This window comes from Symphalangus syndactylus, chromosome 7 (genome assembly GCF_028878055.3).
Source record: "Symphalangus syndactylus isolate Jambi chromosome 7, NHGRI_mSymSyn1-v2.1_pri, whole genome shotgun sequence".
NCBI classification, from domain to species: Eukaryota; Metazoa; Chordata; class Mammalia; order Primates; family Hylobatidae; genus Symphalangus; species Symphalangus syndactylus.
The window spans coordinates 101,055,691-101,069,768 of NC_072429.2; the positions used below are offsets into that span (position 1 = coordinate 101,055,691).

At 35.3% G+C, this 14,078-nt stretch overlaps 1 protein-coding gene across 7 annotated transcripts in view; it reads right to left on the reverse strand.

Annotated features, from left to right (window-relative positions):
- Positions 1-14,078, reverse strand: part of UBR5 (ubiquitin protein ligase E3 component n-recognin 5) — a 149,699-nt gene that overhangs the window by 42,179 nt on the left and 93,442 nt on the right. For all 7 annotated transcript variants that reach the window (XM_055286944.2, XM_055286943.2, XM_055286942.2 and 4 more), the window contains exons 21-28: positions 9,067-9,277; positions 8,028-8,154; positions 3,986-4,137; positions 3,431-3,526; positions 2,829-2,952; positions 2,376-2,473; positions 1,444-1,592; positions 878-969 (exon numbers count right to left, since the gene is read on the reverse strand). In XM_055286944.2, the coding sequence (XP_055142919.1) occupies positions 878-969; positions 1,444-1,592; positions 2,376-2,473; positions 2,829-2,952; positions 3,431-3,526; positions 3,986-4,137; positions 8,028-8,154; positions 9,067-9,277 (1,049 nt within the window). The remainder of the gene's footprint in view (positions 1-877; positions 970-1,443; positions 1,593-2,375; positions 2,474-2,828; positions 2,953-3,430; positions 3,527-3,985; positions 4,138-8,027; positions 8,155-9,066; positions 9,278-14,078) is intronic.

Consider the following 14,078-nt stretch of genomic DNA (forward strand, 5'->3'; position numbering starts at 1 on the left):
CCAGTTCAAGTGCTCCTCCTTATTACCTAATGAACCCTGTAACACTATGGGCAGACATTTCTTGCTTGTGGCCTCTGATAGGGTTATGAACACTGTCAGGACTATTCACCACCACCCTGGCATCTAGTACACTTGGCAAACAATCAATAACAACAGATTATCACACTTTTAGGGGCTTAAAATAAGGAAAACAAAAATACCAACCAGAATTCTTCTAACAAAAATTATAAATAAGCAATGCAATATCTATTAAAATTTTTCACTTGTCCTATACAATTACTTAATGGTATGGTAGATGGTTTTTACAGTCCAATTCTCTATTATAACATTTGTAGCCATTTATACTGAAGTCCCTAACCATAATCCTAAAACACCACAGATGTTAGTGCTAGGTATTTCACTGCTTCTCAGGTCTGTGAAAACCAACAGAAATAGCTGTGGTAACTGTTGCTGAATGAAAGACTGTTGCATTTAGTTTAAGACACAGTCCAAACATTCACCATGATTCCCTCTAGGCCTATGGCAATTTTCTCCTAGTATACCCCACTACAGGGGGCCTGAGACCTCTGCTGCCTAATACACTCAGGAACATTCTGTAGATATATTTCTCAAAAGACTAATCTGATCCTTGTTACAATGTATAATCACCTACTTTTATTTAAGGAGGGCAATGTTAGAACTAGCAAAGAAACCAAACATTTCACAGTATACTTTAAATCAAGAATCACATTGTTATACATAAACTGACTTAAACAAGGGAAACGTAACCTCATGCTTTCTGAATTAAAACATGACTTAGTACAGATTATTTCCATACAGCAATATAAATCTAAACAGTTTATACTATTAAACTAAAGAAAACTAGAATTGTACTCACTTGCAATCATGACCTTTATGACAAACCCTTGCACATTCCGTACAACAGCAAAGTGACTCCAGCAAGCCGCAAGTCCGACACTCAAAAATATCCTAAAATTAAGAGTGTACTTTTAAAGGAATAATTATAAGTATGCATATATCTCATCATAATAATTATTCCTGGTATTTTCTAAAAATTCAATCTCAACAAACAAAATTAATGTGCTTTGGAAAACCAGGACCTATAAAGGGCTACAGCAAATATACAGTTTATAATATACAAATAGAAATATTACCAGTAGAAAAAAATAATTTGTATCACCCCCAAAAAAGCACTGTAGTTATAAAATCTGTATCAAGATTTGTGGATCAGATTATACTACCCAGTGAAAATTTCCAATTTTCATGGTATGCCATATTTAACTGAGCAATCAGCTCTTTTGCCTCATTTACTTAGGAATTAAATCAACTTCCTTTGTATCAGACTTAACAATTCCAAAGCTGAAAACTGTAAGTCTAGTGACAGTCATAGGGAAAAAAGACACAAAGATATGATTAATACAGGAAAATGTAAAAATAACTTACCTGGTTAATGTGCTCTGCTCCAGTCCATGTAAAACTGCAAGTGTCATTACAACATAAGACATATAAAGGAGAGTCATCAGGGTTGGTACCTGATGGGCAAACCATTCCCATGAATACATCTTCTTCTTTTTCACTTGAGGATACTTCAGCTAAAAAAGTAAGAACATAGCAGTTCATCTTTCAGGAAAGGACTTAATTAGCCATCGATTTTCTTCAACTGGAAAGCCTTAGCATATACACAATATAAACCAGAAATTATATATCAATTTTTAAAAGTGATATACAAAGACAACATGCAAAGAAATCTAACCAACTCTGGAACAATATAAAGTAAAGCATAATTACATCATACCCACATATGATGCCAATACAAACACACTATACATCAGCCATCTGAATCCTTGGCTCTGTTTCAGGCAGTTAAGACTCAAGTCCTGACTCTATTTAGCAAATTATAGACCATCTCATAAACTATTTATCAGTGTTTTAAAAAGATAACTAATCTTTCAAAGGCTGGAAGGTAAGGATAGATATTCCTTAATGCTTTCTATTTAGCAGGAATTCTAAGTCAGAAATAACCAGACATCTGTCCATTATTCTGTAAAGTTATATCACTTAACACCAATTAACTACCAAGAGGTTCTATCAGTAATCCATCTTATTTTCCAAAAGATTTTACATTGTTCATTACGGAGTATTTATTTTTAAATCAATAAATTTATATCAGCTGTTTTTTGATGGAAAGTTGGAAGATACAGTACACTTGAAGGAAGAATAAACACATGAATTTCATACACACACAAATCTTGATCGTTTCCAACCAATTGTATCATTTACATATATAGAAATTCAGTCTGAATAATTATATGTACAGAAGAGAATCTATCCAAACTGAAAAATATGTAACTCATTTAGGATCTGAAATAAATTACCTTTTGCAATTTTCTGAGCAGTTTCTAAGATGGTAATTGCAGCAGGATAAGCTCGGCCACTTACAGCCGACATAAATGGGGTCATCCCTCTTGCATCCCTAAAATAAGAAAAATTATATGTAAAAATATTAATTACTATTTTCCTTCCTGATTATAAAATAAATGTTCATGATAAAACAAAAAACTAAATTTTGTTTTAGTCTTTCACATATAAATATACACCTCAAACTAACATAAAAGCCAGTTTGTATTCATTTAGTGTACACTGCATGACATTCAGATGGCTTCTTTCGCTCAACAGAACTTAGTAGTAGAGGGAATATCATGCTGGATTCTGATATATTGTTTTAAATTTACATAACTATTGTCCATATAGTGTAAGAAGATAAACTTTAACAGTAAAAGCTAAGCTAAGCTAAATCTTCATATGAAAAATATATCAAATCCTCTTACTTGGCAGAAAGAAGTTCTCGTAGATAGGGCTGGAGAACCACACTGTCACATAACAATTTTAATATAAAATGAGCATTCGCCTTTCGATCCTTGGATTCTACTACAGATGGCTCTGTGGAAGGACCTGTAATTAAGCAGATTCATTTGGTACAAAACAAGAATGAAGAAGACACAGTAAAAGAATATTCTGGGCTACCCTGCCTGTGGGGCACATAAGCAGACAATAGGGCACACTGCCTATGGGGTAGCTAGCCCTGCTCTGCAAGGAGCAGTTACAATTTTTTTTTTTAAAAGAATATTCTGGAATAATATATCAGGCATAAGCTACCAGAACAATATTCTAGTATCAGTAATAAATTAATTTCATCACAAATAATTTAAACCTATGAACACCATTTTATAAATCTCATCTGATTTCTAAATGTATGTACACAGACACCACATATTTGCACTGACAGATGGAAGGTAATTCAGAGAATTAGATGTTTTTCAAGCAAAGAAAAGTCTCCTTGAGATAAAGTGTAGATCTGTAGAACCCTATATCCAAAGTGTGTCCTTTTTTCTTCCAGATGACTAGGCAGACAAAGAGTACAGATTCTTACCTGGAATAGTGGAGGTGCTTGGTCCTTGACCAGTACCGGTTGCTGCTGTGGTAAGAGATCCCACAGCGGGGGCCAGGATAAAATCAATGTCACCATCTTTCAGTAAACAGAACAGTAGGATGTATATCATTATAGGCAACATATTCCTAACATGTTCTCTTAACTGGCCTTAAGGCTTTTCTCTGCAAGCCAAAGGTCAAATTGGATAGAGTTTAAGTGGAAACTTCCTTTCCAAACTACAAGAGAAGGAATCCACTAGGCAAATATATTGACTTATATTGATATATTACTAATAAAGGGATTATTGAGCTTCTTACCAGTATACAAATAAATATTTCAGTAAAAGTGGAATACCTGACAAGAGTTCTGGAATTTTAATTTTTAAAATATAAATATCTTAAATCTAATTTTTATAGCTAAACTAGTTATAATATTCATCATACTACTTTCAAATATTTCAAATTTCTAAATATCCCTTTAAAATGTTCGAATTATTTCCTTTCATGACCTGCTCTTTTTGTTAAACACTAAATGAAATTAAATAACAGCTCTTACCAGGATCCATCGCAGGAGGGTCAGGAACCCAACTAGGGGGAGCTATGGGGGGTGAAACTGGATCCTGGTGGTCACTGGATGAAGCTCCAGCTTCATGTCTACCCAAACCAGCTGCTCTCAACGAACGTCTCATCATTTCCCGTAATCTCAAACTAAAAGAACATGAACAAAATCAGAGCTCACTACCATATCTACACATAATGAAACGGCGTACAGAACTTCTCATCTGAGAAGACGAAAGTATGTCCTATAAGCAAGCACTCCAGGCAAGGGAAGTGAAGTACAAATGCCAATTCTGGAATCACAGAATAAGTCAGTGAGGGATAGAAATAAAACTGGGGGCTCCTAGTACACCGTTCAGCACTAAAATCACTATATTAAGCTCCCACATAAACTTAAGCACAGGGAACGAAAGCTGCGGTGAAGTAAGATTAGAAATAATCTTTCATACAGTTCAGATAAAAGAACAGCTAAACATTAAAACAAAAAGTTTCTATCCCCCGTTTATAATCAGTAATAATTAAGTTTAATAGTAGACATCAGCAATCATACTGATTAGCACAAAACCAGTATTGTTCCAACACTAAATCCCTTTTATAATCTCAAAAGCAACTGAACTAATATCCACACAATGAGTAGTTTTAAAACAAAGACCAATTTAGATTTTTACACACAAAAAAAGAATTTTTAACAGTACAACTTGCATCCCAAAGAAATTAATGAATGAAACTAGAGTTTATAAAATGTGTTGTTAATGTATGGGCATGGTTTTTTTTCCTCCTGCTATAAAAAAAAAAATACTATACAGGTGTACACATCACTAAAAAGAAAAAGAAATAATCACAAACACAGAACTCGTTAGGGGAAATGGGAACTACCTGTATGAAAATCTATACTTTACCTTTGAATAAAACCTTACAACGGCTACAAAATACATTTAGAACTAACAATGATTTAAGAGAGCACAAAAGGCAAATCCCTTCACTCAGCCACAATTTTAGAGCTTGTAAATGGATAAAGAGTAAAAATTTCATTTTAAGGGCCAGACAACGCATAAGGGACTTCATTCTCCCATGCAGAATTAATCTCAGACATGACATTCTCATGTGAAAGACCTAACTCCTTACTAGATACGCATAATACATCTAGAAATAATTTCAAGTTTTATTAATGTTTAAATCTCTAATTGCAATTATTATTTGAGGATAAATGTTTTTTTCCATGTCAATACATTTTTAATTTTATAAGGAACTTTCTTTAAAAAGTCATTCACAAAAATTACTTTTAGAGGCTATGTTCAAGAACATATCTATTTTATAAGACTTATTTATGATGTATTTTTTGGAATAAAAACACTATAGAAGATTCTGCAATGTAAATGTTACTGTCTCAAATAATATATCTGCCACTATAGTATTCACTATTAAAAAATAGCTATAGTTAATTCTTTTATAGTATCAATGTCTTCTTTTTCCAATTTAGACATTTGAGTTTAAGAGTTTTTATAATGTGGATGGGAGCATGGCACAGTGCCTGTTTCAGTCCAGGTCACTTCCCTGTCCAAAGATATCACCCAGAGGAAAAGGAAGACTCCTTACCAGTAACAGCACACACCATGGTGACTGTTCACACTGTGATGCTCCTATACAATTTTAATTAAGCTCAACAGACACCTGGTATCCAACTAATGTGTCTTACTCAAAGCACAAAGGAAAAAAAAATCAGCAATAATTGGGAGACACTGCAAATGACCTGAAAATAAATGCATGTTTTGGCCTTTTCAAGAATGCTTACACCAGAGTCACAAACTCAATGGCTAATGGGTCAGAAAGGGAAAATAAGGGAAGTCAGGTGTAAGAAATGGGGGTAGTGACAAGCTAGAGGCACACATGCTTATCTAAAGGCATTCAAATTAAAGGAAAAAAAATTTTAACATTGCACAGGCCAAACAAAAAACATTATGTGGGCTATTCTCCAACTTCTAGCTTAAAGCAGATTAAGAATAAATGAAGATAAATTGAGACCATAGTCTCATCTTGAACTTGCAAACTCCCAACTTTGTTGCTGTGATGTAGTCAATTCAATATTAAATGAGGGGGCCATTCCTTGTCATTTTTAAAATAGTCCTTAACCTCTTTTCTTCATTAGGTCTTGGGAACATTTTTAAGTACAATGCCCAGCTCCTCATACAGATTCTTAAAAAACAAAAAACAAAAAACAAAAAAAGAAAATTATTCTTCAAGATGTTGTACACAATTCATGAAGATTCACCTGTATCCTCAGTGGCTGAGGACAATACTGAGGAGATACCACCTTGGCTGCTAAGATTCAGAGTTTTGACATTTCTTCGTATAGGCTTGCCTGGAGTCATCGTATTTTCTGACAATATGGAAGAATTCAAGGATGATGTAATTTCCTCTTTGTAAGCACGTTATATCCATGCTACAGAAGCCTTAGAATCCAGTCATGTTCAAACATAACACTGTGACAAAAAAGCGAAGGTCATGTGTCTTCCAGATTAACAATCTCTAGAGTACATACACCTGCAATCAGATGCATCAATCAAGCTTTCCACTAAATCTGCCCTTTGTACTCAGGAACTATTGAGTCACATAATAAAACTTCTGAGTCAAATCATCATCTGAAGGCATTTAACAGTATTCCATTCAATATTGAAATTGCATCAGTTTTGAGCTTACAGCTCATGAATCCCAGCCTGCATACTCATCAAGGGGCATCGCCTAGAAAATCCATTGGAGGCTAGAGGAGGGTTTCACTTCAATGAAGCAGTCTGTGGACTTCCTACTGCCCGGCGTGGATAATAAGACTCCTGTGCTTTCATCTGTTCAACCGGCAGCCCTGAGTTTGAACTGGTTAAGAGCACTGCAGTGAAATCTTCGGCAAATTCCTCAAAGGAGCTTACTCTGCAAATTATTTCTGTGAGCAACACATCACCCACTCTTGAAGCTCCTTTTAGTCTTTGCCTTCAAAATAATCCTGACATGAAAAAAAGATGGCAGCACTGGCATTGGACCAACCATATCAGAGTCCAACTTGATTTGCACCTGTAATTTCCCTGAGGAAATGAAATACCTGAAATAATTCAGACACTAATTTCTTCATGAAGAATTTAAGTTGCTTCCCACTTTAGACCAAACACTTTGTCTGCCTAGTATAGTCCTGAATAAATAAACTGGTGATAATTTCCATTTTGTTTAGTCTACATAACGTTTTTGCACTGTTTTAAATTATAATTTGGTCACCCACGAATACTTTTTGATAAATCTCACTTCAGGATGTTTTTGAACCTGGTAAAGTATCAACTTGGATCAACTTGGTAGCCTTCCTGTTGCCAATTTAAGAATACACATTTTTAAAGGAATAGTTAACTATGGAACAGAAAATAGGCAAGGAGAATCTTCATTTTAAGCAGACTTTGCAACCTACCACATTAGCACATAGTGAGCAGTGCTTCCATTAATGATCTTGTCAAGCAGACAAAAAATTTTTTTCCTACAGAAAGAAAACTATATCCTGAATTCTTTATATTCATTATCTAGTCAAATACCTAGCAATTTTTAATGTGTTATAAAAGTTTGTCCATCCCAAAACTCAGCCTGAAAATTTAAACATCAGACATCCATAATACACATCAGCCTTTCATTTTTTTCCCAGATCAAGATAGCTGAGAAACTGACCTAAATAAGCAATCTGAAAATATTAAGGTTCCTTCAATTATTATACTACTGGTTCTCCAAATAAGACAGTAACTTCCTAGGAAGCAAGAATGATGAATTTAGAACAAATTGAAAGAAACAAATTTAAACTACTTGTCTAAATTATCTTAAATTTATTAAGTGTCCCAGCTCTACCTTAAACTCTAATTTGTTATCAGATTATTTTTCCCAGGGTGTTACTGGGAGGAACAAAAATGAAACAAAAAAGGACCCACCAATTCATGTACACGACAGGTAAGAGATATACTGCTTTCTGTACTTGGTTTTTTCCTCCAATTAAAGTTTCCTGGTAAAAATCACATTACCTTCGGCTACTTGATGATCCAGCCCGATTACCTGGGCCATTACTTGAAACAACTGATATTGCATTTGCAATGGCCTCAACAGCAGAAAGCCTTTCTGCAAATGTATTTCTTTCAGAACGCTCCGCTTCTGAAAAATGAGAAAAAATTAAGATCAATTTAAGTTTTAAAACTAATACACTGAGTATGTACAGTCCACTAAACACTAATCTCTATATATTTAGTACTCTAATTCACATACTAGATAACCAATTGTTCAATTTTTCCTCCTTAGAGCAACTAACACTTCAGACAGACTGAACTATATGATCTTTCATATGTGATTTATTTCCTTATTCCGCCTTACTTCTCAATCCACAAAGGGCAAAAATAAGGTCATTAATAAGAAGACTGAAATTTAGCTTTCACTTATTAAAACAGAAAAAGACCTACTTACCAGTATTTCAGTCTCAGTTTATGTACTATGTATAATCCTTACTGATTCAATGATAATGACAAAAAGGTCAGAAACCTGCAAACCACTATTCAAAAGTGTAGCTACCAGAGTATCACCAGCAAATTCAAAATAAAAAAAAACACATTATGAATTACATATTTACACTTTGTTCTCAATTTCTCCCTTCATTTAGCCAATTAAAAACTTTATGGCAAAAAAAGCTTATTTACCTTCCAAAAACATATAACACCTCACTAAATGATTTTTCTCCTCTACATTCTAAAAATTTAGATAAAAGTTGCCTCAATGTAACTTGGCTTAACCTGCTAAATAATTCTCATGTAATAAAAGTCATCTGCAATTATAAAATCAGTAAAGTTCATTTAGTATTACATATCCAGTTTGTATATATCATATAGTATCAAATACAATAAAAACACGCTGGTGGAAAATTTTATGTTACATACCCATCTTTACCTTCTGAGAAAGTAAAAAAAAAAAGACACACAAATTCTTTATAGTGATTATTTTTCTTTAACAACTGTTACATTTTCAAAATTGCCTAAAAACTCCCTTTAAAGACCTTGCTATAGTTCTTAATCTCACCCTCTTCTTCTTTAGTTTCTTTATTGCTGGTTGGAAAGCAAACTGATACACAAGCATGCAAAATATTTCGATTTCCATCACATCTGTGGCTGATGAATGTCTGTAGCATCTGTAGATTCTGCTCTAAAACAACCGCTTGCTCAAGATTCATTAGATATTGTCGACAGGCCTCATAGTCACAGCGCAGAATGTGTTGCATTAAGGTTTGTTTCTGTGCTCAGACAAATCAGGGGAAAAAAACCTCAATGAATTTGAGTAGCACATTACATATATTAAAAATTTCTCACGGCCAACACAGTAATATATAATCAGATTTGCAAATAAGTAGAGACAATTTCAGGTGGCCTACCAAAAGAAACAGAACCTAAGGGTACATTTTAAGCAGAACATACAATCGACAGGAATAGAGAAGGGAGGGTAAACTTTCTGTTAAGGACAAGTAAATATTTTTAGCTTTCTCAACTAAGCTCTGCAACTGAAACGGGAAAGCAGCCACATACAATGCATAAATGAATAGGAGTGGCTGGATTTGGCCTTTGGGCCATAGTCTGCCAATCCTTGGTTTTTACTTCATGTTATCTATCTAATTAGAACCCTATTAATAACGATAGCCAATTAAGCAAAGGATATAAATTTTATTCCAGGCTTTTGTGTGTGTGTCAGACAGCGTCTCATTCTGTCATCTAGGCTGCAGTGCAGTGATGTGAACACAGCTCACTACAGCATCAACCTCCTGGGCTCAAGTAATCCTCCCGCCTCAGCCTCCCATGTAGCTGGCATGCACCACCACAGCAGGCTGATTTTTTGTAGAGGCAGAGTCTTGCCATGTTGCCCAGGCTGGTCTCAAACTCCTGGGCTCAAGTGATGCCCCCACCTCAGCCTCCCAAAGTGCTGGGCATGAGCAACCCACACCCAGCCCTCTTATGCTATTAAAGGTTATATGAAAACCAATACCTTCAATTCTGCAGGAATCATGACAGGTGTAATTTAATTAACAAAGACATGGTGGTACTGATAAGTATTTATAGAACGTATCATTAGCTTTCTGAGAAATAGCATGAACATACCAAGAAGTTCATTCTTTCAGAATGGAAAACTGTAGTTGTAGAATATTTAATGAACCGAATATAAAACTTTAGTTTTATAAAACAAAGTTGTTCATTTTAACTATAACTAGAAAAAAGCAGGTGGGAAAAGAGCATGTGGGAGTATAAAGGAAAAAAGAAAACTGCATTTGAACAACTTGCCACCTTCTGGAAAACTGTCAAAATAAGCTCTCCCCTATCCCCAACTTGAGAGCGGGTGGAGAATAGATGTCCACACAAGAAAACACACCTACACAACTATTTTCACTATCAATTACACGTGAGACAGGCCACTTTGATTGTGGAACTAACTACGGCTCTGAAGTCACCTCATCAACAGCAAGCTCCAGTTCATGAGGAGCTTAATACTAAACTTTCCAAAACATAGGGAAATTTATACAAAATATGTTGAGAGAAAATGTCAAAGTCTCCCTGAAGAACAAAGAACAGCGTACTTTCAAAGGGCAACAAAAATCAAGATATTTTGTTGTACACTGCTGTCATATACACTAGTTTCAAGTAATAGCCAATTATTTAGTGAGAAGCAGCTACTACTCTACAGGAAACTCTTACCTCCAACCTGCCAGACTATAGTAGATGGGCTGTCACACTGAGAGTATCAATACTACTTAGTTGTGTTACAAGCAGAAAAGTTTACTCTGCATCATTGTATGTTACATCTGTCAATTACTCTTATAACAAAAGGCAGAGTGAGTTCGATAAAAAATTTCTTGTGGGTCTACTGTGTGGTAGGCCCTAGTCACTAAGATATAAAGACTAATCACAACACACTTTATCCCTACCTGCGGGATGATGACTCTACCTGTCAGATGCTGACAAAGTGAAGAGGTCACAGAGTCAAATGCCTACACTTGAAGTAATATAAATGAATGAAGGAGGCTGTGTGTAAGAGATAACAGAAGCTGTATACTAAATGGCATCACTATCACTTGGAGCAACAAACTCTAAGTAGTGAGAACTGCAATGAATTGTAAAGACCAGTCTAATGTTTTTGGGATGTAGATTACGAGGCCCAATTTCACCAGATCTTCTAAAATTAAAATCTGGATTTTAAATATAACTCCTGTGGTTTTTCAATATTGGTAACCCATCAAGAATTCTAAAATGATAAGAAGGCTATTTCTAGACATCAAGTTCAGACCACAGCTACCTCTGTATCATAACCTCCTTTAGTTTGAAACCACTAGTACAGTAGGTTACAAGCAAAGCTAAGCTAAGAATGAGTCTGGGTGTCTAAATAAAAGCTTACAGATAGTGCTCATAAGCACGTGGATTCAGTCTATTTTAGATGCAGTTCTAAAAAGTACTTCTCACCTCCAACCTAATGGAGGGTGAATATGCTCCCATATTAAACTCCATTTCCATCCTTTATAGAAAAACTGCTCAAAAAAGTTGTATTTATCTTCAGTTCCTCACCTCTCATTTTCTCCTAAGTTCACTCTAAAGCTTTCATCCCCACTATCAATAACGACCTAGATGGAGCTAAATCCAACAGTCAACATTCAGTATTCACTTCACTGACCTACTGCATCACTTGACACAGTTGGTCCCAGCATCCTGCTTGACACGTGTTCTTCATTTGACTTCCAGGACACAACTCATTCTAGCTTTCCTCCAACGCTGTGGATGTTCCTTCTCGATCTCCTATGCTGGTTCCTCTTTATCACCCTGACATTTAAATGTTGAGACTATTCTCAGGACTCAGTCCTTGGACCTTTTCTCCTCACAACCTCCATGATCTTGTTCAATATAATTCCTCTAAATAAACAACTCCCAAGTAAATTTCTCCAGCTTGAGCCTTTCTCTCTTAGTCAGACTTACACATCTAACTTTCTACTTACCATCTCCTCTTGGTTCAGGAATCTGTCAGATAATCTTCTAATAGACAAGTTAAATTTCACCTGTCTAAAACCAAATTCCTGAACCTTCACCTTCACTTCTTCTATCGGAAGAGACATCTATTAAAATGTCTTCACATTCACTTCCTCTATTGGAAGAGACATCTTAAACTTCACATGTCTAAAACCAAACTCTTGAATCTTCTTCACTTCTACAGTCTTCAACTCAGTAAATGACAACCTCATTCTTCCAAAACCATTAACCCTCTTGCTTCGTCTATTTGATACCCTACATTTAGCCACTAGCAAATCCATTAGTTCTACCTTAAAAAGATACCCAGTACAGTCATGTGCTTCATAAAAACATTACGGTCAATGATGGACCACATATATGACTGTGGTACTACAAGATTATAATGGAGCTGAAAAGTTCCGATTGCCTAGTGACATCACAGCTGTTGTTAAATCATACCGTTTGTGGCAATGCTGGCATAAACAAACCTACTGTACTGCCAATCATATAAAAGTACAGTACATACTTATGTACAGTATATTTGATAATGATAAACTAGGTCACTGATTTCTAAAGTATTTACTATACTTTCTTTGGTTACTTTAGAATGTACTTCTTCTATCTATTTTTTTTTAAAGTTAACTAAAACAGCCTAAGGCAGGTCCTTCAGGAGGTATTACAGAAGGCACTGTAAATTGTACATTTTTTAGAAAGGCAATATAAAATTTTAAAAATAGAAAAAGTGCTTAATACCTCGGTGATGAAACAATCTGTACAAAAAACCCTGTACATGAGTTTACCTTGCAGTAAAACCTCACATGTACTCCCAAGCCTAAAATAAAAGTTTAAAAAAAAAAAAAAAAAGAAAGAAAAAGAAGGTTCAAGCGATTCTCGTGCCTGAGCCTCTTAAGTAGCTGGGATTACAGGCACAACCACACCTGGCTAATTTTTGTATTTTTTATAGAGACGGGGTTTCACTATGTTGCCCAGGTTGGCCTCAAACTCCTGGCCTCAAGTGATCCACCCACTTTGGCCTCCCAAAATGCTGGGACTACAGGTATGATCCACCGTGCCCGACTGTGTACAATGTGTTTTAAGCGTATTATTATTACAAACAAATCAAAAGGTTAAAAAAAATTTAGTGTAGCCTAAGTGTACAGTGTTTATAAAGTCTACAGCAGTGTACAGTAATAACGTAAGCCCTCACATTCACTTACCACTCACTCACTGACTTACCCAGAGCAACTTTCAATCTTCTAAGCTTCATTTGTGCTAAATGCCCTATCAGATGCACCTTTTTTTATCCTTTAGACCGTATTTTTACTGTACCTTTCCTATGTTTATGTAAACAAATACTTATCACTGTGTTATAAATGCCCACAGTATCCAGTACAGAAATACACTATATAGGTTTATACCCTAGAAGCAATAGGCTATACCATCTAAGTTCATGTAAGTGCACTATGTGATGTTTGTACAACAATGAATCTCCTAACAATGTATTTCTCAGAATGTATCCCTGTCATTAAGCAACACATGACTACGTATCTAGAATCTAGTCACGTTTCACTCCTAACTCCACCCCCTGGGCTAAGTCACTATCATCTCCCACCTGGATTATTATTATATCCTAATTGGCACTCCTACTTACTCACTTTCACCCTAGTACTCTTAGCACGTCATAAGGGATCCTTTTAAAATGTTCAGCGATATCAGGTCAACCTCGGCTGAAATTGCTCCAATAGCTTCTAACGCACTGTCTCCACATCTAACAAATACTCAATTACGACAAACCACAACACGTTTAAAACTAAATTCATCCTTTTCCCTTATCCCATTTGTTCCCCCCTCCTATATTTCCTCTCTACCATCAACCATGCCCAAATCAGAAGCTTTATTAATTCTTTCATTCACTGCTAACATCCAGTTACCAAGCTTTATAGGTTCTAGTTTCTTAAGATCTCTTAAATCCAGCCCCTCCTTCCTCATTTCCAAAGTTGACATTTACTTTGTTTCTAACCTGGATTATTGCCTAACTTTTTTTTTCTTTTTTTT